General features: G+C 34.8%; 2 protein-coding genes and 1 non-coding gene across 4 annotated transcripts; all 3 read left to right on the top strand.

The window, feature by feature from the left end:
* The first annotated feature begins 3278 nt into the window (after positions 1 to 3278).
* LOC104098772 (myosin-binding protein 7) lies at positions 3279 to 8117 on the top strand. 2 transcript variants are annotated; one of them, XM_009605592.4, is made up of 5 exons: positions 3279 to 3594; positions 4023 to 4069; positions 4211 to 5816; positions 7248 to 7294; positions 7479 to 8117. In XM_009605592.4, exons 3-5 carry the CDS (start codon positions 4419 to 4421, stop codon positions 7579 to 7581), a joined length of 1548 nt encoding a protein of 515 aa, XP_009603887.1. In that variant the 5' UTR covers positions 3279 to 3594; positions 4023 to 4069; positions 4211 to 4418; the 3' UTR covers positions 7582 to 8117. The 2 variants fall into 2 exon arrangements, with proteins under 2 accessions (XP_009603887.1, XP_009603886.1); XM_009605591.4 differs by lacking the exon at positions 4023 to 4069.
* Positions 8118 to 11626: 3509 nt separating this feature from the next.
* LOC104098773 (arginine-specific demethylase JMJ22) lies at positions 11627 to 14728 on the top strand. Its single transcript, XM_009605593.4, has 2 exons — positions 11627 to 13030; positions 14226 to 14728. The coding sequence occupies exons 1-2, from the start codon at positions 11736 to 11738 to the stop codon at positions 14464 to 14466; spliced, it is 1536 nt and encodes a 511-aa protein (XP_009603888.1). The 5' UTR covers positions 11627 to 11735; the 3' UTR covers positions 14467 to 14728.
* Positions 14729 to 15977: 1249 nt separating this feature from the next.
* LOC117277356 (U2 spliceosomal RNA) lies at positions 15978 to 16172 on the top strand. Its single transcript, XR_004507627.1, has one exon. It is a non-coding gene; the product is annotated as a U2 spliceosomal RNA (small nuclear RNA).
* Positions 16173 to 21036: the final 4864 nt, after the last annotated feature.

Below are 21036 nucleotides of genomic sequence, written 5' to 3' on the forward strand. Positions count from 1 at the left end.
TTCCTCTTCCCTTTGCCCACATAGGAGTTTAAGGGCGTTTCTCTCCTCCGTAACCCTTCGGAAGGCGGCCTCGTACCGACTCAGCTCGGCTTGAGACCGAGAGCATGCTTCTTGATGAACCGCTGAGGCCTGCGAAGAAATAAGAAAAGACATTAGAAAAGAATAACGAACATAAAAGTGGTATCAATGAAGGGAGTTAAAACTTACCCGATTCAGAGCTTGCTGCACTTCGCAAAAAAGGCCTGACACATCACTAAGGCCAACGATATCCTCGACACCGGTAAACAAATCACGGAAATGGTCCTCCCCCTCATGAGATCGGCCTACTTCGAGGGTCCCCAAAGCTTGGGCTTCCCAAATCGCCCCTTTGGAAAAAGCAGGAAGAGTAGGTGAGTCCCCAATTACTATTGCCCCAATAGCTCGCTTAGGGCGTTCTCCTCAGTTCGAAGAACTTCGGGACCGGCCCTTTCAGATATACCCACCGTTTGTTGACTTCGGTGGAAGGCATCCTCAATCTCTAATGATTCAGGGACTCTACACGAATCTTTCTCCGATATCCCCTCAGTTCGAACTAGGGGCTTCATAAACCACCATCGATCCAGCTGCCTTTGGGGCATCGACGGTTTTCTTCACTCGGGCCACCAGAATGGAGCCGTCGTTTTCTTCTTCTTCTTCTTCGTCCCTCAGACGCCGAATAGATTCTTCGGTCAGAGGGATAATTTTCCTCCTTGGCTTACGAGCCGTCATTATCTTGGGTTCTGGATCCTCGGAAGCGGATGCCCTTTTTCTCTTATTTCCCTTCGTCGGTTTCGGAACCGGGGACGAAGTCTCTTCCTCACCAGACGAGGGCCTTATAACCGCATCTTTGCCCAAACCTATGTACAAGAAAATTGGTTAAGTATATGGAAAACATTATGTTCGAACCATCAAAGACATGGGAAAGAGGCCTACCATGATTTTTGGCCTATCATCGGCCCTTTGACAAATTACGCCACGAGCGCTCGGCGTATTTAGAGGTCGAAGCCAGGTCCCGCACCAAACTCTTAAGGTCAGGAACTACATCGAGCATCCAAGGAACCGTTGCATTGCAAAAAGGGATATCGGTGAGAAAGAAACGAAGGGGCAAAACAATAGGAGATAACAACAGAATTATACTTACGCTTCATGTTCCATTCCTCGGATATGGCATCTTCTCGGCCGGAATTAGGTTTGAAGTCTTCACTCGAACAAACCTGCCCATCTAGCCTCGATCATTGTCCTCGTCTATGCTCGAGAACAACACCTTGGTAGCCCGGCTCTGGAGTTTTATTAATCCACCTCGATAGAGGCGGGGCTGTACAGTCTAATAAGATGATCGAGGGTAAAAGGCATCCCCTCGATCTTGTTCACGAAGAAGCGGATCAGAATTACGATCCGCCAAAATGAAGGATGGATTTGGCCTAAGGTTATTTGGTATTGGCGGAAAAAATTGATAACGACAGGGTCGAGGGGGGCCAATGTGAAAGGGTAAGTATACACACTTAAAAACCCTTTCACATAAGTAGTAATATCTTCTTCGGGAGCTGGGATTATCTCTTCTATTTTCTCCTAGTTACAATCTTTCCTTAGCTGCTCGAGGTGTCCCTTAGTTATCGAGCACATATACCTCGATACTGGTTCACACCGACCAGGAATCGACGAGGCTTTATCGACCTTAAATCGGAAGTAAGAACACACGCCCCGGGAACACACTCCTCAAGTCGTGGCTCCACCGGTGTTTTGTCGACGACAGGTTGTGAAGAAGAAACTTTTTCTTTTTGAGGAACAATTTTAGATGTTTTTGCCATTTTGGATTTAGAGATCGAAGATAGAAGGAGATGACAAAGATGTGGTGTTCTAAAGAAAGATTTTGCAGTGAAAATCACAGAAGAAAGATTTTTGCAGTAAAAATCACAGACTTAAAGATGAACTTAGAAGATACGAGAAAGAGCTTAGAAAAATTTGGAGGTTGGAAACGTAAAATGATAAATGGTAAAAAAAAAGGGGGTTATTTATAGATTGAGCAATGTCGGTTCAATATCAGCAGTGGCTGACCACCGTCTGACACGTATTTAATGCCTTGGTAAATTAAACCGACGGGACAGCTATCACATATGTCATGGTCGGGCTCGATGCAAACGTCAGTGTATACCTAATAGAGCCGTTGGGAAATCATATCGTTTCTCGCCACATCCATTCCGAAAAATGAGGAGACTATCTGTATACAGTCAAAACCGGTTCGACCTTCGTACAATTGGTGAAGATGGACCGAAGAGCGTCTTCATAATATCGAGGTGAGATTTGAAGAAGGCACGAACGAGCTTCGAGTTTCGGGGTCAGATTAAATACCGAGCTCGACATCATTATCGAGCTCGAGTCCAAATCGAGCTATGATGAGAAGCGACAGTATCAAGCTTCAGAGCCAGAGACCAACCGACACCGAGCCCGATTCAATACCGGGCCCCGAGTCAGCATCGAGCTCTAAACATAGAAACCGACCAATACCGACCAATACCGAGTCAAATCAAGATCGAGCCAAGAGACAAGAGCCGTGAAAGCCACACTAAGAGAGAAAATCTCGGCGGAAATTAGGGAAAAACTTATTTATCATGAGTTTCCCACTATGTATTTTTTATTATATCTAAAGTGGGATCCCTCCACTATAAGAGGGATGTCTATTATTTGTGTAAGGAAAAAAGTCATTAATACACTGTAACTCAAATACCGTTGATATATTCCCATATTAAGAGATCATCCTTTTTAGCTTCATACATAATTCCATTTTGCTTGTTCATAAATCATTTTCCTTTCAACTCGGTTTGTATCTTTTCTTTATAGTCAATATTCGATATTTCTACTTACTCTTACGATTTGTATCAAGTTATACTACATACCTTTAGAACTACGTACAAATTCAACTTATTTGTTTTTCGGGTAAACATGCATATATTAGATGACAAAACGGAAGATCAATATAAACATAAAAGAGATAAGACGTAAACATAATAACCACGGATAAAACACATTTTGAAGTAGTTATTAGAGCATATACAACAACACGTAAGTATCATTACTATGTGTAGTTCCAATTTTATCGAACCCCTTTAATGAAAATATTACTATGACTTATCTAATGATAAAATGCTAATCAAACATTAGCATGCGGTTGCAGTTGTACTATCCGAAGAAAACTCTCGACCAAAAATTCCCCTTGCAGTAAAAATTCCAGTTTCACCCCTTTTTCTTTTCCTCTCTAAATCATCCCACATTTTTCCTTGCAAAAGAAATAGAGAAAAGAAAAAGAAAATCAGAACACAACAGTCTTATCAATTTCTACATTATTACGAATTGAAATAGACAAAAAAAAAGGGTTTTCAAATTCCCTTTCTTTTCTCTCTCCCACGTTTGGTTTCGTTTCTCTCCTCTATTTCTCCCCTTTCCCCACCCTGTATTTTCGTTTCCCTCATTTTCCTTAATATCTCCAATTCTCCGGGAAGCTGGAATTATAATTTCCATTTTTCCGGCGGAAATTCACCTCTATTTCTCAGCTACGCTACACATGTTCATTTTCTCCAGGTACTTTAGTTAATTTTTTGATCGCTTTTATCTTTTTATGCGCATTTTGATATGTATATTTTGTTCGTGCATGTGCATGGATATGCATTTGGTGGATGTTTTATTATTTTTGTTTGATGTGTCATATAAGGAAAAATAATCTCGACGTGAGGTGCTGTATTATTGTTTTGTAACATTTTGTTTGGGGAATAAAGCTCTGAATAATTTATGTGAAAGATGTATTTTCTCCTTTTTTTTTTCTATGAACATGGTTACTAGTCAGCTTGTGCATACCTTGATTGTTTCACCAATCACCTGCTAACTCCTACCAGCACAAGTACCGGGTAATATGCACATCAAGGCTTAGGCATATGAGAAGAAATTACCTTGTGTAATTATATTTTTCCTTTTTTATGATAACGGTGGTAATATAGTATTATTTTGTACAGCATAAAATGTGGAAAAAGATATAGGTATCAGCATTGCCAGGATAAAGGTATTGCACATAGCAATCCATGTAGTATTAATTATTATTCATCTCCATCTATTATTTTTTTAGAGTACAACAATGTATACCTAACTTTAAGGTATTGTGCCTGGGCTTAAAATTGAGAAATTTTGGTTGTTTTTTTTGTAGGAATTTGTATTCTGTGTGGCAACTGAGGAAAGGGGGAATTCATCATATGTGAATTCGAGGGATATACTTGTACATACATGAACAATCTATCAAAAAGGGAGGGATTGAGAGCTTGTTGTACAGGATTAATCAATCTTTTGGTTTGTGAAATTTCTGTTTTTGGTTTTTTAATTGAGGCTCGACGATTGATTTGAATGTGCATTAGAATATGGATTCTCAAAATTTGGCCCCGACGACCAGCCAGGTCAACTGTTGTGATTGCGGGTGCAGTTGTTCTGTGATGAACAGGTCCTACTCGGGGACTTGGCTCCGGTCAGTGAAGCGAAAATTTGATGAATATAATGAGAATAAGTTTATGATCCCAGGCTTTGTCTTACCTCTAAATGCTCGTATTGAAATCGAAAATGAATGTACAGCACTTAGGGAAATGGTAGGAAAGCAACAACAGACAATTCAGGATTTAAGTGCTGAGTTGGAGGAAGAAAGAAATGCGTCCTCCTCAGCAGCGAACGAGGCAATGTCAATGATTTTGAGGCTGCAAGGAGAAAAGGCAGAGGTTCAGATGGAATTTAAACAATTCAAGAGGTACACTGAGGAGAAAACGGCGCATGATCAGCAGGAGATAATGGCGTTGGAGGATTTATTATACAAGAGGGAACAAACAATTCAATCATTGACTTGTGAGGTGCAAATGTATAAGCATAGAATGATGAGTTATGGGCTGACAGAATCTGAGGCTGATGGTGATTGTGAGACGGAAAAGGGCCGTTTTAGTCGGAACAATAGTATGTCCGAGACTATCAATGGGCAATTTGAAGTTCCTCCATTTGATTACCCGCCGTTGAAATGCATTATTAATGAGAATCAAGTATACACAGAGGTTGATAATGAGGTTGTTGATGTTGAGAAATATGCATTTGAAGAGACCCCTCATTCATGCGATCAATTACGCGATTTGGAACATAGGATCAATCAGTTGGAGAGGACGCCAAGAAGTACCGATGGGGATCTTTTCAAGAACAACATACTTGAAAAAGTGATAGTTGGTCATTCCCCAAGGAGGACTAGACATCTTAGAAAGTTTTCAACTGACAGTTTAGGTTCTCCCTTTGTTACAACTAAAGAAATTAACTCAGATTTCATCTCAGATTCTCCAAGGTTTGGTGGAAATATTAGAAAAGCAGAATATTCACAAATAGAAGAGCGTTCAAACTTGAGGAAGGTGGATAATTCATCAGAAGTTGGAGATTACATGAGTGACCGAGTTTACACAATTGATTCTGTACATCAGAGGGCTGGATATGATGGTGTGCCAGAGCCCAAGGCTTCAGTTGGAATGGTTGACGATTATACCCCGAGGGATTCATTGAATCATACAGATTTTGGAGATCCAGAGGTCACGAAGTTGTACCTTAGGCTTCAGGCACTTGAGGCTGATCGGGAATCAATGAGACAGGCTATGATTGCTATGCGGACTGATAAAGCACAGGTGATATTGCTCAAGGAGATTGCTCAGCAATTATGCAAAGAAATGTCCCCAGCCGTGAGAAGACCTTCGAGGAAGCCATCTGTAATTGAGAGCTTTTCTTTCATGTCTGTATTCAAGGTATGATATTAATCTATGATCAACTTTTTCGGTTTTCCAGTAACTACATTTTCACATTTATAATGATGCCTAAGGTCGTTGTCCTGCTTGAAAAAACAAATTTTGGGTCATTGCAAGCACAATAGTAGCAACTATTTGACTGTAAACATATATTGATTCCATTTGATTGATTCTGTAAATTAATTACCCCATTCATGGCTATCACTAAATACTAATTACTTTCTTTGGTAATAATCTTGAGATTCTTAATAAAGATTATTTTCCTGTACATTTTCTACTGAGCATTAAAAAAGAAAAAAATGAGAATGGGTTGGATTGTCTCTTTTCAAAACCTCTACTAGACCTTGAGTTAGCTTCTGTGGGCATTGTTGTTTTTCTTGGACCAATTATGGGTGAGGTCTGGTATGGCTGAGAGCTGGTATATTGGAGTAATTTATGGTTAAGATTCAATAATATTTCCATCTTCCAAGTACACTTAAATCTTCAGTCAAGTCGTCCGATGATATTAGTGGATTAGTGTCTCGTGCTTATGTCTAAATAAGATGTTGAGCCCATCACAATGGGAAGAGCTGGTGCAAACCCATGTAATCCCAACTTTTAGAAGAATCACATTTCAAATGGTATGTTAGACAAGGTTACTTGTGATGTCAATTTGACACTACTTAAATCTTGATGCATTTTCATAGGCATCTTCCTTTATTTCCATGTTTGTTCATATTGACATGGACGATGAAACACAGGTCCCTTCTTTAGTTACTTTTGATGGGCATCTTGGACTCTAACAAATGTGCTAGGACTAATTCCATTTTTTGGATTATTTCTTTCTTATTTCCCACGGGGAGAAGGGGTTCTAGGGACAACAAATCATTAGTACCATGTGAATTTTCCTCTATTATATTGATGACACTAAAAGCAAACAAGGTAGACCTAAAGTCATGTAGTTAAGCTGTCTCAAAAGAACTACAATCCCTAGAGCTAATGCGGACCTAGCTTAGAATAGACACAATGGTACAAAATAAACCATATATTAATATGAACTAGTAGGACTCATGTTGTTACACACATTTGGTTTGGTTAAGGTTAAGTGGGTGATTTAGAGAACCTCCTAGTTTATAGAACTTCCTGTTTTGCCTTAAAAGGACAAATTATTTACCTGCACTAGATGACTTTGGTCCGAATAGAGTGGAATGGATATAGAGGATTCAGCTAGCCGATCTCAATTAGTTTGGGATTGAGACATTGATTGATTCTCGAGCTGCTCCATTCTTTACCATTTTTTACGGGAGAGGACGGATGGGGTGAAAATTAGCAAAACAATTTGTTTTATTCTTACATCAAAATTTCTTACCTGTCTTACTCCCTCCCCCCGGTTTCTATTTGTGTTATGAGTTATAATCAAAGCTGATTTATTTTGTATTCTTTTTTATTCAGTGGATCATATCTTTTGTTTTGTGGAGAAGAAAAGCGCGCAGATGCAAGTGAGTTGCTTGTTACAATTTGATTTCTTATCAAGAAATTGTTTCTATAATGATTCAACTTTCTTATGATTCCCTTACCATATAAAAGAAAAAAATCAACCTATTTCCCTTTTTGCCTGCTTGAGTTAGTTTCTTGTTTGGGCAAGTTCTAGTTGACACTCGATTAAATCTTGATACTTGTCAGGTACATGTTTGGATCGCCGGCCAGCAACGTAGGCTTGCTAATGCTTTTAGACAAGGGACCTCGTGTGGGGCAGTGGAGATGTATGTCGAGTACGCAGGTGTAAAACCAGCTCCTAGTTATTCCACATCGATTACTAAAGACTGTATCATAAACGTCAGTGCGAAATGGATTGTAGTCAGACTAATTGCTTTTTCATGTTACTTTCTTTTCCTCCCTATATTCCTTGCTGCTGCAAATTTGGGTTCACTCTGCGCTGTAACATTTTGCTGAATCAGTGGCATCAAAAATATAGACGTTCCACTGCCAGGTTGGGACTTGTGAATAACTGTGATCATATATGGCTTGTTGGATTCTGCTCAAGATTTTCTTTTTCTTTTTTCTGTATATTACAATTTGTGAATGAAATTTTTCTTCGTTACTTTTTCTTTTTTTTCAATCAGATGTTAATGCTACTGGACTTTTGTAATCGTGATCGAAGAACTTCCTTCTTATTCATGTAGACTTAGTCCAAGACTGACTAAGGTTAATAAAGCCTAGCCGGAACCTTCTATGTTTACATAATGTTGTTTTAGTTTCTGGTGAAATAGTGCGAACCCTTAAAAATGGAATCGGAAATTCTTGGCATTTCACTTTGCTAAATGTATTCGGTGTTTTACCTTCAAGTGAATGTTTTATTTTCTTTTTCCTGACCTAGATATTTGTTATACTACAAATTAATAGTAGTCTTTACTCTTCAGCACCTATCTCATGCCAATTATTCACTCATGTCAAGTATCCTCTTCCCACATAAAGTAGCTAAGGACTTGGAAAAAATAGAACCTGAGACGGCCTCAACATAATAAATCTATCACTAGACTCGAACATCCAACCAAGTGTGATGCATGAAAGTATGGTCGGAAAGCCGAGAAAATGACAAAAATGGTAACGTACCGTTTTGGGAGTAGGTTTGAAATAATTCCTTAAATACTACTGTACTGAGCATTTTGGTCCTTTAATTTTGTGATAATTTTTGTCACTTTTAAATATTGGGAAAAAGGTCAAATATACTTCTCTACTTTGGTATATTATTCACATATATCCTCCTTTATACTATTAGACCACATCTATCCTTACCGTTACCCAAATTTTTTAAGAATACCCTCCACCTAACAGAAAGCCATCAAATAAAAAAAATTATTTAAAGATAAAATACATTAACCCACAACCCGTTAAACCTATTATATAAAAATACGAAACCTAGATTTTTGAGATGTCGTAAACATATTTTATTCATTTTAGAGAAAGTGAGAATGATGGTGGCGGTAGGATTAGTAAAAACTTAAATTTTGGTTCTTAGTTGTTCATGGTGGCATTAGGATGTCGTGTTATCACTTTCGATTGTATTTTTGTGTGGTTATAATATGGCATCCCTTTGTCTAATGTAATGCACACTTGATAGTTGGTTTGTATGTTGGTAACAACTGATATATACTTTAACAATATTTGTGTTTGGTTAATACATGAAGTTAGTGTACTCATGTTGTTAAGTTACTTTCCAACTTGTTGGTGTACTTTCTTTTATTCTTGATGAATTCCTTATAGTGTAACTTGATATTAAATTGAATCTCCTCTGATTATTTTATAATTTTTGTTCATTATAAGTTCAATTGTTACTAAGGGGTCGTTTGGTAGGAGGTAATAGAAAAAATAATGCAAGCATTAGCTTTGTGCATTACTAATACCTTGTTTGGTATATTTTTTCAACTTATGTATAACTAATATTTGCATTAGTTATACATCATACTTGGTATTATCATATGTATAAGTAATGCATAGAAAGCCATGACATTAGTAATACCAAGGCTATTAATGCATGCATTAGTATTATTAAAGATAAAATTATCCTTAAAGTCTCTTAAAGCTAGAGAATATGGAGGACGTTTTTGTAAATAATTATTTTTCTTAAAAATTATGCAATGCATTATAATTTTTAATACACCACACCAAACAGTTTATAAGAAATAATATATGTATAACTAATGCTTGCATTACTAACCCATGCATTACTAATCCCTGCATTATTAATACACTGTATTCTGCACTATTCTTATACACCCTACCAAGCGACCCCTAAGAATTATGAGTATCACATCTCATAACTTGGAATCTAACTTTGGTTCTTAAGGCGTGATTTGACGATAATTACTCGTAGCTCAAATGCTTAAAGTAGAATAAGAAAATCATGGTGCGTAAATACTCATCAACAAAGGCTCACTATTGGAGGAAGAAATACCCCGGTAGTTGCCTTAAGACTTCAGAACTGTCAACCTAATAAGATACTATAAACATTCAAGTCATGGTGAAAAGAAAATCATGGTGAATACTCTGTACAATTCGACTTATTAAAAAAAAATAAAGAGAAAAGCTAGAATACAATAAACATACAATAAGAATATTAAAATAATTGTGACTAAATATATAAATGAATATATGATTTTCGGTATTTTTATGCCTTTCACTAATTCAATTCAACAAGTGACTATAAAGGAGATGACTAATCTTTGAGAAAAAAGTGTAGTAAATAAAAGGGGTTTAACGGGTTATTAATGGGTTTAAAAAAATAAGTATTTTTTTAATTTGGTGGCTTTTCGTTAGGTGGAAGGTAATTTTAAAAAGTTTGGCTAACGGTAAGAGTAGATGTGACCCAATAGTATAAACGGATGGTAGATTCGAAGAATATACTAAACTAGAAGGGTATATTTGACCTTTTTCCCTCAAATATTTAAAAGCCTATGGTTGTTGGGATAAACGGAACTACGAAAAAGAAATTTAAACATAACGAAAGTCCGATATTTCAGAAATTGCAACACAAAAAACTATATTAGACATCAAAATAAACAAAAAGAGATATAGAAAATAAGTTGCAGACACTGAAAATAGATCCAAAATCCCAAAAATTGCAAAAGACTATACCTCCAAATGTGAATTCTCATTAAATATTAAAGTTTCTGCTAAGTCAAATAACTAGAATTTGTAATATATTGGATAGAGACCATAAGTAATCATTTTCGGCAAATTTAGAAGTACCAAAAATTGCTAAGGGTATATTTAAAGGGTCTATTTTAAACATATCTAAACATAAGGGACCATTTTTGTCGTTTGGTAAAGCCTTTCTCCAGCTGAACTAAAAACGTCAAATGTCCAAATATAACCCTGTACTTTAGAAAAATGGTCTAAAAATACTTCTCGTTATACTATTGAGTTATCTATACCCCTGCAGTCATACTTTGGATTCAAATATACCCTCATTTAAACGGAAGGACACGTGTCATCGTCCTGTTAGCCAATTATAAATATCTCTTAATTAATTAAAAGACCCATTACCCATACCCGAAAAGTAATTTTCTAAAGTAATTTTTTTTTGTAAAAAATGGAAAAACTATTTTTTTTACTAAAAACTGAAAAAACAAAAATATTTTTTTTCCCCAGTTTTTACAAAAAAACTGCTTTAAAAAAAACTGAAAAATATTTTCTAAAACAATGTTTTTGTAAAAACTGAAAAAAAAACTGAAAAATAATTTTTTAAAGCAATTAAAAATGGAAAAAAACTGATTTTTTTTTTTACTAAAAACTGAAAAAAATTGAAAATATTTTTTCCAGTTTTTAGAAAAATATTGCTTTTAAAAAAACTAAAAAATAATTTCTAAAGCAGTTTCTTTTGTAAAAACTAAAAAACAAAAACTGAAAAATAATTTTCTAAAGCAATATTTTTGTAAAAACTGAAAAAATAAATATATTTTTTTCCCAATTTTTAGTTTAAAAAAAATTAAGTTTTTCCAGTTTTTAATTGCTTTAGAAAATTATTTTCCAATTAGTTTTTAAAAAATATTTTTCAGTCTTTTTTAAAGCAGATTTTTTGTAAAAACTGGAAAAAAATTATTTTTGCTTTTTTTCAATTTTTAGTAAAAATAAATTCATTTTTTTTAGTTTTTAAAAAAAAGAATTACTTTAAAAAATTATTTTTTGGGCCTGAGTAATACGTATTTTTAATTAATTAAAAGATATTTAGAATTTGATAATATAAGTATGATATGTGTATGGTATATTTGAACCAAATTACGACGGCATGTATACATAAGTCAATAGTATAAGGATAGGTATAACATTTTCGAATATATTTGGACCTTCGCAGAATGATGCTCTAGCGAACAGTAAACACCCTCGGAGCCTCGGCGGCTCAAACCACACTTCCCAACTCCTCTTGCTCCAGCCGAAACAATGCTGGGTTCCAAGACTTTGATATTCAAGAAGCAAAAACGAAAGAGGAAAAATGGCAAGAGCAAAAAATCAAAGAAAATTTATGTTTCCAAAAAAGAAGAAAAGATTACCAAATCACACCAAATAACACCAAAACAAGAAGTTGAAGAAGAAGATGATGAGGGTTTCAGCTTGAAAGCCTCAGCACAATCAGATTCCTATGGAGTTCAGCCGCTTGGGAATCTTTATTTCAACCCATCATATCATAATTCAAGAAACACTGGCCTAGGTAATCTCCAGACTTTAACTGATGAGCTTGTTCTTGATATTTTAGGCCTTTTAGAAGGTACCCATTTAGGTATTTTGTCAAATGTAAGCAAAGGTTTCTATATTTTTTGTAACCATGAACCCCTTTGGAGGAATCTTGTATTGGAAACTTGTAAAGGTGGGTTCTTTTTTAAGGGTTCTTGGAAGTCTACTTTTGTTAGTGCATATAAGCAGCCTTCAATTCCAGTTTTGAGTTCTGGTTTGAAAGTTAGAGACTTTTATTCTGATTACTTGTTTCAGAGTTGGTTATGTGCTAATCTTGAAATGAAACCTGAATGGTTAGAAAAGGATAATATTGTAAGGAGGAGAGGAATCTCTGTTGATGAGTTTGTTATGAATTTTGAGGAACCGAATAAGCCGGTTTTGTTAGAAGGGTGCTTGGAAAGTTGGCCTGCATTGGAGAAATGGAATAGGGATTATTTGGCTGAGGAGTGTGGAGATGTGAAATTTTCAGTTGGGCCGGTGGAAATGAAACTTGAGGACTATTTTAGCTACTCTGATCAAGCGAGGGAAGAAAAGCCGTTGTATTTGTTTGATCCAAAGTTTGCAGAGAAAGTTCCTCAGTTAGGAAAGGATTATGATGTCCCTATGTACTTCAATGAGGATTTGTTTAGTGTATTGGGTAATGAGAGGCCAGATTATAGATGGATTATTATTGGACCTGCGGGTTCCGGCTCGTCATTCCACATTGATCCGAATTCTACCTCTGCTTGGAATGCGGTAATCAAAGGATCCAAGAAATGGGTGTTGTTTCCCCCTGATGTAGTGCCACCCGGGGTTCATCCGAGCCCTGACGGTGCAGAAGTAGCAAGTCCCGTTTCAATAATAGAATGGTTCATGAACTTTTATAATGCAACCAAGAATTGGAAAAAGAGACCTATTGAGTGTGTCTGCAAGGCCGGGGAAGTAATCTTTGTACCTAATGGATGGTGGCATTTGGTCATCAATTTAGAGGATTCGATTGCCATTACCCAGAACTTTGTTAGCAGGTATGCTTCTTATATCTCTTATATATCCGGCACTTGATATTGTTTTCATGCTTGATGAGAAATTACCATTACCAGTTTCCTTAATGGCATGCAATGTTTCTGTTTTATAAGGAGATGGACACCAGTGGTAAATAAATGCAAAAATTCACAATTGATTAAATAGCTGTAACTCCATATCACATATATTTTCAGGTTAATGTTTTATGTTCTGGTCATTCACTTGAGTCATTGTTCTACATAATTTTCAGGTTAAATAAAACTATCGTTTGAGAGGAAAGGTTTATAGTGCTTTTATATCGTGCAGGGAGGGGGGTTGTTGGAAATTGTAACATGAAAGTCTTTCTTGCGTAAACTTTACCTTGAGTAGTACTTTTTTCTTTTATGAGCTCACTCTCTTGTCAAGCTTTAGAAAGTGATCAAGAAAGACAAACCCTGATAAGATGGACTTTACTCTTAGCAACTCCTATGTTCGAAGCAAGATGTTCTCTAATTAGACCACGAATTACAAATGTTTGGAAAAGTTCTATTGCTATTTCACGAGGCAATCTACATCAATGTAATGAAAGTGAAGGACCCGCAACAATGACAGAAGTCCTGAATAATCGATTTCTTTGTTGAGATTGAAATCAAGTTAAAAGGTTAGGTATAATGCATGCAGGCCAAGTCAAGAAAAGGATTTCCTTACTTTTCATTCAAGATAGACTAAATGATAGTGTGGCTGACATGGTAAAAGATCAAATCAGCCACACTTTTCTGGACCCTTTTTTTTGGGGAAAGGATAGTGGGTAGGGCTTTTCTTTCCCCCAGACTATCAGGAAGTCTTTTCCGCCGGACGACTCGTAAGAGGTGAGAAGGGCCCTTACTCCGTCCCAAACAGTGTATAACTATCGGCCCTACCAGGCAACATCGTCGGTTTTGCAGCCTTAGTTATGTGGTTTTTGTTGTGCTATGGATAAGACGATAACTTCCCTAGATATGTAGAAGTAGTATTAGTTGAGTGCACTTAGCTCGAACTTGGCGCAAGAGAGTTTTTCAGGACATCTCTCTCCCTTCCGGGTGTGTCTGTTTAGGATCTCCAGCGAGTTTGGAGAGGATAACTTGTTTCAGAACTCACCCGGCCAATATTAAGTTTCCCTTGCTCTGGCCAATATGTATTTTACTATGGATATTTACTAGCTGTTATTTCGTCTTGCAGGAGGAATTTACTGAATGTTTTGGAATTTCTAAAAAAGCCAAATGCTTGCACTCTTGTGTCGGGAACAAGTGACAGAGTCAATTTGCACGACAAATTTAAGAATGCCATTGAAGCATATCTTCCTGGAACTATTGATGAGTTGACTCTGAAAGACGAGGAGAAAAAAGCCCAGCAGAAGAAACCTTCCTTCTGGGAATCTGTCACTGATTCAAAAGCAGGCGCTTTCAAATTTTCTTTTTGATGAAAGGCCAGTGATGAGATCTTCACCAGTTAGTCCCCTGGCAGTGGACTTTTACCAATCTTCTGCGCGCACAAATGAAGCTGCATGGTCGAAATTCAGTCATTCTTTACATGACAAGAGGGATTATTAAGGCAGCTGTTCACATTTTATTCATTTATCTTGTACTTTCCAAGAGGGATCAAAAGTCTAGATCCTTATAAGAAAGGAACAACAAAAGTCCAGACAATTTTTGGCATGAGTTATTCATATTTCACTGTTGTTATCTCTGTCTCCCTTTGCTTTGTATCTTTCTTCTGGATTTTATGGTGTTCCTATTTTTCCTATAATTGCTGTTGTGATACTAATATTGTCTCTTTTTTGTCCTTTTGTCTTTTTGTTTTTTAAGCCGAGGGTCTTTCGGAAACAACCTCTCTACTCCTTCGGGATAGGGGTAAGGTCTGCGTACACACTACCCTCCCCGTACCCATTAATGGGATTTTACTGGTTGTTTGTTGTATCTCTGTTCCATTTATTGTATCAACAATATTGGCCTATAAATGAAGTCCTAAAATAAGGAAAGTAGCTTGGAGTCAAACTGCTATATAGCTAGCGCCTAGCAGGCTACTTTAAAATATCAAAAAGTAGCTTGTTTTGTTATTTGACTACCAATCCGATGTTGTACCTATTCTAGAATGTCAAAAAGTAAAATAAAATTAATACACCAAAATATAAAAAACTAAAAAGTTTGTGTCTTATTGCTTTTAGTTGGTGAATCCCATATGTTGATAATATAAGTAACAAATACTCCTATATTAATAGGAGACCTTTTAATGCCGAAGAAAAGGTTAATGCCAAACACATCTCCTCGAATGTTAATGTCAAAGAAACCTAATACTAAAATTTGAGACCTTTTTCTTTTCTCCAAATATTTCATTAATTCTTTAACTGACTGATTCAATCAGAATAAACACCAAAGCAAAAGTTGCATGTCTAATACTAAGGAAAAAGCATTATTGCACAAATCTACTGATTATGATATGTTTTTCATTGGTTATTTATATTATAATACTCATTATCTCTATTACAAAATATTTTTTATTGAATCTAAAGACTAGGAGACTCGAGAGCAATATTATGGAATGGAAATAACAATCCGAAAGGAGCAGAGCATTTTAGCAACGTCTTACACAAATGATAACTAATTACTCCATTGTTACAAGCATTTAATTGACGGAAAAGCAAAAGTAAAAATATCACAAAGTAACAATTCAGATGAAAAATATAACTTGGTTCTATAAATAAACTCTACACTAGAAATCTTAATAGAAAAAAAGGTGTTGATAAATTAACATATGCTACAGTTTGTATGGTAGATTATACTGTGTTTCAAGTTATATTGCCTTCGCTCCTTTTGTTCAAGAAAACAGAGAGGGTTTGGTTTTGTGCCGTTCATTCGTCCCACACCGGAAGAAGGTAAAACGAAGACAACAAAGATGTGCTATAAAAAGAAAGGGCCTTCACATTACAAAAGCATACCTTTCTCGGCCTTTTGGCTAAGATCAAGTGTAGTATCTGTTCTTATCAGTTTAATATCTGATATGTGAGCCATCGGCTCACACGATATTAACTCAATTTTTAAGGGGAAAGACCTATTAAGGTAGCTTGCTATCTGGGTCTTTGCGCGTCGCCTAGGCTTTGCACTACCGCCCAGGCCTGGCGTACCCCACCAAATTAGGTTTAACATTTTCAGTCTTTTGGGTCCAGTATATGGTGCGCGACTCTTTAAACGGAACAATCTTTAGTGGCGTAGTGGCCCAATATTATTGTGAACCACTTTTAACAAAACAAAAAATTGATATCGAAAAAAGTTTTTATCTATAATTTTCATGCATTATTGGTTTTTGGCATGGTATAATAACATATCTATATAATTAGAAGAAAATAGTCCTAGTTATAGATATTAGCATCAAATAGCCAATAAATATATATTACAATTTTTTCTTCTTCTTTGTTTTATATCAACATGTATATTAAAATTTTATTTTCATTCTTTGTATATAAATAATATTATTCTTTGTATATCGATAATATAAAATTATATATATAATTATTGCTGCCTTTATATCAATGTATATCACAATAAAAATATTGTATTATTTGTATATCACAGTGTATAGCACATCAGACATGTGTATACCAAAATAGATATCATAAGTTTATTTTTCTTCTTTGTGTATATCAAAAATTAATTTTCTTTGTCTACCAAAATATTATTTACTCCCGCAAATAATATTTTAGAACTTGCTTAAACATGCTTATATAAAAAAAAAATTCCCCTTTTGATCAATAGTTAATAATTATATTATTTATATATCACAGTGTATAACATAATAATAATAATGTGTATATCAAAAAATATTATTAAAATTTTATTTTCCTTCTTTGTATAATACATTTTAGATTAAAAACTCAAGTTCAAGACGACTCCACATGTGTATCCCCTATTGTAACCCGTGTATATCTCTATGTACATTAGTGATATCTCATGTATATCCATGAAAATTTGTGTTATATATAAGATATACAAAGTGATACACACGGGCGCCCATAAACAAATTGTGTTGTATACACGATATACAAAGTGATATACACAGACATCCTAAAAACTTGTGTGTGATATACACTGATCTACACGATATACACATGTCGCAGTTGGATTTTTAGGTCTGATGTTTTTACCTGAAACCAGTCTAAAATCACTTCTAATCTTACTCAAATTTTGTATATATCCTTGTTTAGATATTTTCAACCAATTCCAATCACACCCACTCATTCAATCCAAACAAAAAAAGGAAGGGAGAAGAAAAACGAAGTTGAAATATATTTTTTCCCTCTTAGTTTTTACTAATCTTGCTCAAATTTTGTATATAGTCTCGTTTAGTTATTTTCAACTAATTTCAATCACACCCCACTCATTCAATCCAACCAAAAAAAGAAGAGAAAAGAAAAACAAAGTTGAAATATATTTTTTCTCTCTTAGTTTTTGCTTCTGATTTTCTCTGATGTGAGATCAACCTTACCTTTTCATCCCACTGATTTTTTTTGCATAATTTGTTGGAATTTTTTGCTAAACTGTGAGAGAAAAGAGAAGAGATAGAAGAGGAAATACAAGGAGAGAAAAGGGGTGGAAAGCCAAAATAATCGTGTAGTTTTTTTTGAGAGTGAATATAAAAGAGAGTAATTTTTTTAAGATTTGGTTATATAATGCCAATTATTTGAGGCTATCTTTGCCAAACCTAATATAAGGCTAAAAAATTGTCAATTCCTGTTATGTGTTGTTATATGATGCCAATTTTTCTTCGTTAGGATGCCAATAACTTAAATACAATTTTTATACAATATTGTTCAACTTTCATACAATATTTAAATAAAAAAAAAATATAAACAACAGAATACAATTTTTCTAAAATTTTACTACAACTTTACTACAATTTCGTAAGTATAATGTATGTCATGTCTTCTTCTTCGAGTTTCAATCTGAAATTTAGCCAAAATCAAGTCTAATCTTCACCAAAATACTCTCAAAATTGAGATATAAACTCCAAATAATATTTTTAATTGTTTGCAACAACACCCAATCCAAACAAATAATGATTTTTGAAAATTCAAATTCGAATTCAAAGCTTCAAAACTTTTTAATGACTGTCAATGGTGGAATTGTTGCTCTCTTTTCCTTTGCTCTACATTATTGGAATTAGGGATTGAGAGATAGAGAGAGACGTAGAGAGAATTTCCAATTGTTTGCAACAATACTCAATTCAAACAAATAATGGTTTTTAAAAACCCAAATTCGAATTCATAGCTTCAAAGCTTTTTAATGACTGTCAATGGTGGAATTGCTGCTCTCTTTCCTTTGCTCTACATTATTGGAATTAGGGATTGAGAGAGAGAGAGAGAGAGAGAGAGAGAGAGAGAGAGCACATGAGGGAGAGAGAATAAGGATGAAAAATAATTGAATCCTAATATAAAAGGATACTCATTTAATTCCTAAAGTGTATATAATTGGTAAATTTTTATATAGGATGTAATTAAATTGAAACTTGAGTAGAGAGGGTAATAAAGTTTCAAATAGTGTATAGGAATGTAAAAATTCCTATATTTTGTGTGGTTATAAATCATTGCATAATTATTTTTTGGCACAATATTTTGTGTGGTTATAAATTATTGCATAAATCTTTTTTGGCACAGACTAAAAAGAAAATAGGGTCACGTAAATTAAAACGGAGGGAGTATTTATTATTTTCCCTTTGCCACTAAAAAGTTAAAATAAAATAAAATTATATCAACATTTGTCCTGGAATCAAACTTCCAAAAGTCATTGACAAATTATTTTAGTTTTCTGTGGTCTTTGTTGATGCAATTGATGATTAAATTGCATAAAAATAGCACGGGCTAGTCAGTTTTCGGGCTGGTAATTCAAAAATAGCCAGCGTTTGTAAAGTCATTAAAAAATAGTCACTATTTTGCTGCAACACGAACCGGTCCAGCATAATATACTGGAGATTGGAGCACCTGTGTATAAACTTCCAGCATATTATGCTGGACCGGTATATTATACTGGAACTCCAGTATATTATGCTGGAATATTTTTCGCATTTTGAACAGTATTTTCGTTCAGATTTATCTCTACATGAAAAGTGACTAAATTTCGATTACTTTTGAATCTGTGACTATTTTTTAATTATCACTTGTAAAACTGGATATTTTTGAATTTCTCCCTTTAAGTTATTAGATATGTGGTCCAAGCATTATGAGTGTATGAGTTCATATAATATAACCGTAATTATCACTTGTAAATTAATATGTTGGTGCATATACAGGTATAGTAATAAGAGGCATACCAATTAATCCCATTAGCCTTTTTCTTGCATTTGGAATGAGAAAAAGAACAATTCAACACGTGATAAAAAGCAAGGACACTTAAATCAGAATATCATAAAGATGTTTTAACATAGAATAGAATCATACATGAAGAAGAGTTCATTAAAATTCAAAATTTATATAATTATATACAGAAATCGGTATAATTCGATTTTACATATGGCAAGTTTAATCGTGCTATTGCGTCATTATGGCAAGTGGAACAGTGAGAATAACTACGTTGATTATTCGATTGAAGGGATACTGATAAGGGAGTATGCGTCGTACAATGATTTGGTTGCTTCAATTTCGAAGCAACTCGCCATAGATTTGAGCTCAAAGTCAATTAAAATTGAATATAAAATGGAAGAAAATTGCACGCCAATGGAAATACACAACGACATGGGTTACAAGGTGTATGTAGAGTTGAAAAAAGAGAACAGAGAATTCGGGATGTATCCTTTGTGTATTACAACAATAGACAAAGAAGTTGTAGCTAGAGGTAGTTTAATTCAAGGCGACCAAGTGCAAATAGACGAAGCAAATCAAAGGTGTAAATTTGATACAAATGATACACTTGCTCTTGAGTCTATCAATTCAGGCGAACCAATTGAGGTGTTCGAACTGGAAAGCGATTTGATTATTTCAAAAACTAATCAAAAAGAGGTTATGGCTGGACAAGTATATAAGGATAAGGCTACCATAAAAGAGGTGATGGAGCATTATGCAATAGCTGGAAGGTTTCAATTCCGGGTTGATAGGTCTAATGCTATAAGGTTTGAGTGTTCTTAATTACAACTTGTTGAACAACATGTTATATTGAATTGTATGGTTATGTATTCTGAATTTTTTGTATAATGTATTCATGGAAGAATTTTTCAAAATACATCATGTATAATACATGTATTTCATAATATATTATTTCCTTCGTTCTATATCTCTTTTATTAGTGTTTATGTAATTGAGTTTTCTGAAACAATTATAGGATATATACATATTTAACATTGTATTCACATGTATATATGTGTATTTTATAATAATATGTATATATGTAACATTGTATTCACATGTATATGAATGTATTCTGTAATCATGTATACTGATCGTATGTATTACATAAATATATTTGCAGCTATACATTATTATGTATGTCAGAGGATTGTGAATGAAGATTTAAGGCTTCTAGCATTAACAAATCACAAAAGTTCAAAGTGAGAGAGTTCAATGATAAGCATACATGTCCATTGAAGGATAATGTGTATGAGCAACGTCAAGCAAGTAGTAGCCTTATCGGTGGTATGATTAGGTCCAAGCTTCCTAATCATAAGAGAAAATACACCCAAAGGATATAATTGATGATGTGAAATCAGATTTTGGTGTAGATGTTAGTTACATGTTGGCGTGGCGGGCTAAAGAAAAGGCAATGAAGTTTTTGAGAGGTGAACCGGCTGATTCATACAATAAATTACCAGGGTACTTATATATAATGGATATGACATATCCTGGTTCGCATATTAGAATGCTAAAATCATCAATGTATGTGTATATATCTTTGTATGCTTTTATAAAGGGGTTCAATCATTGTATACCCATTGTGGTTGTGAATGGCAGCCACCTAAACTCGGTATACACAGGGACATTCGTCTCGGCCAACACGTTGGATGTTGCAGG

The sequence above is a fragment of the Nicotiana tomentosiformis genome, chromosome 2, assembly GCF_000390325.3.
Source record: "Nicotiana tomentosiformis chromosome 2, ASM39032v3, whole genome shotgun sequence".
Classification (NCBI taxonomy): domain Eukaryota; kingdom Viridiplantae; phylum Streptophyta; class Magnoliopsida; order Solanales; family Solanaceae; genus Nicotiana; species Nicotiana tomentosiformis.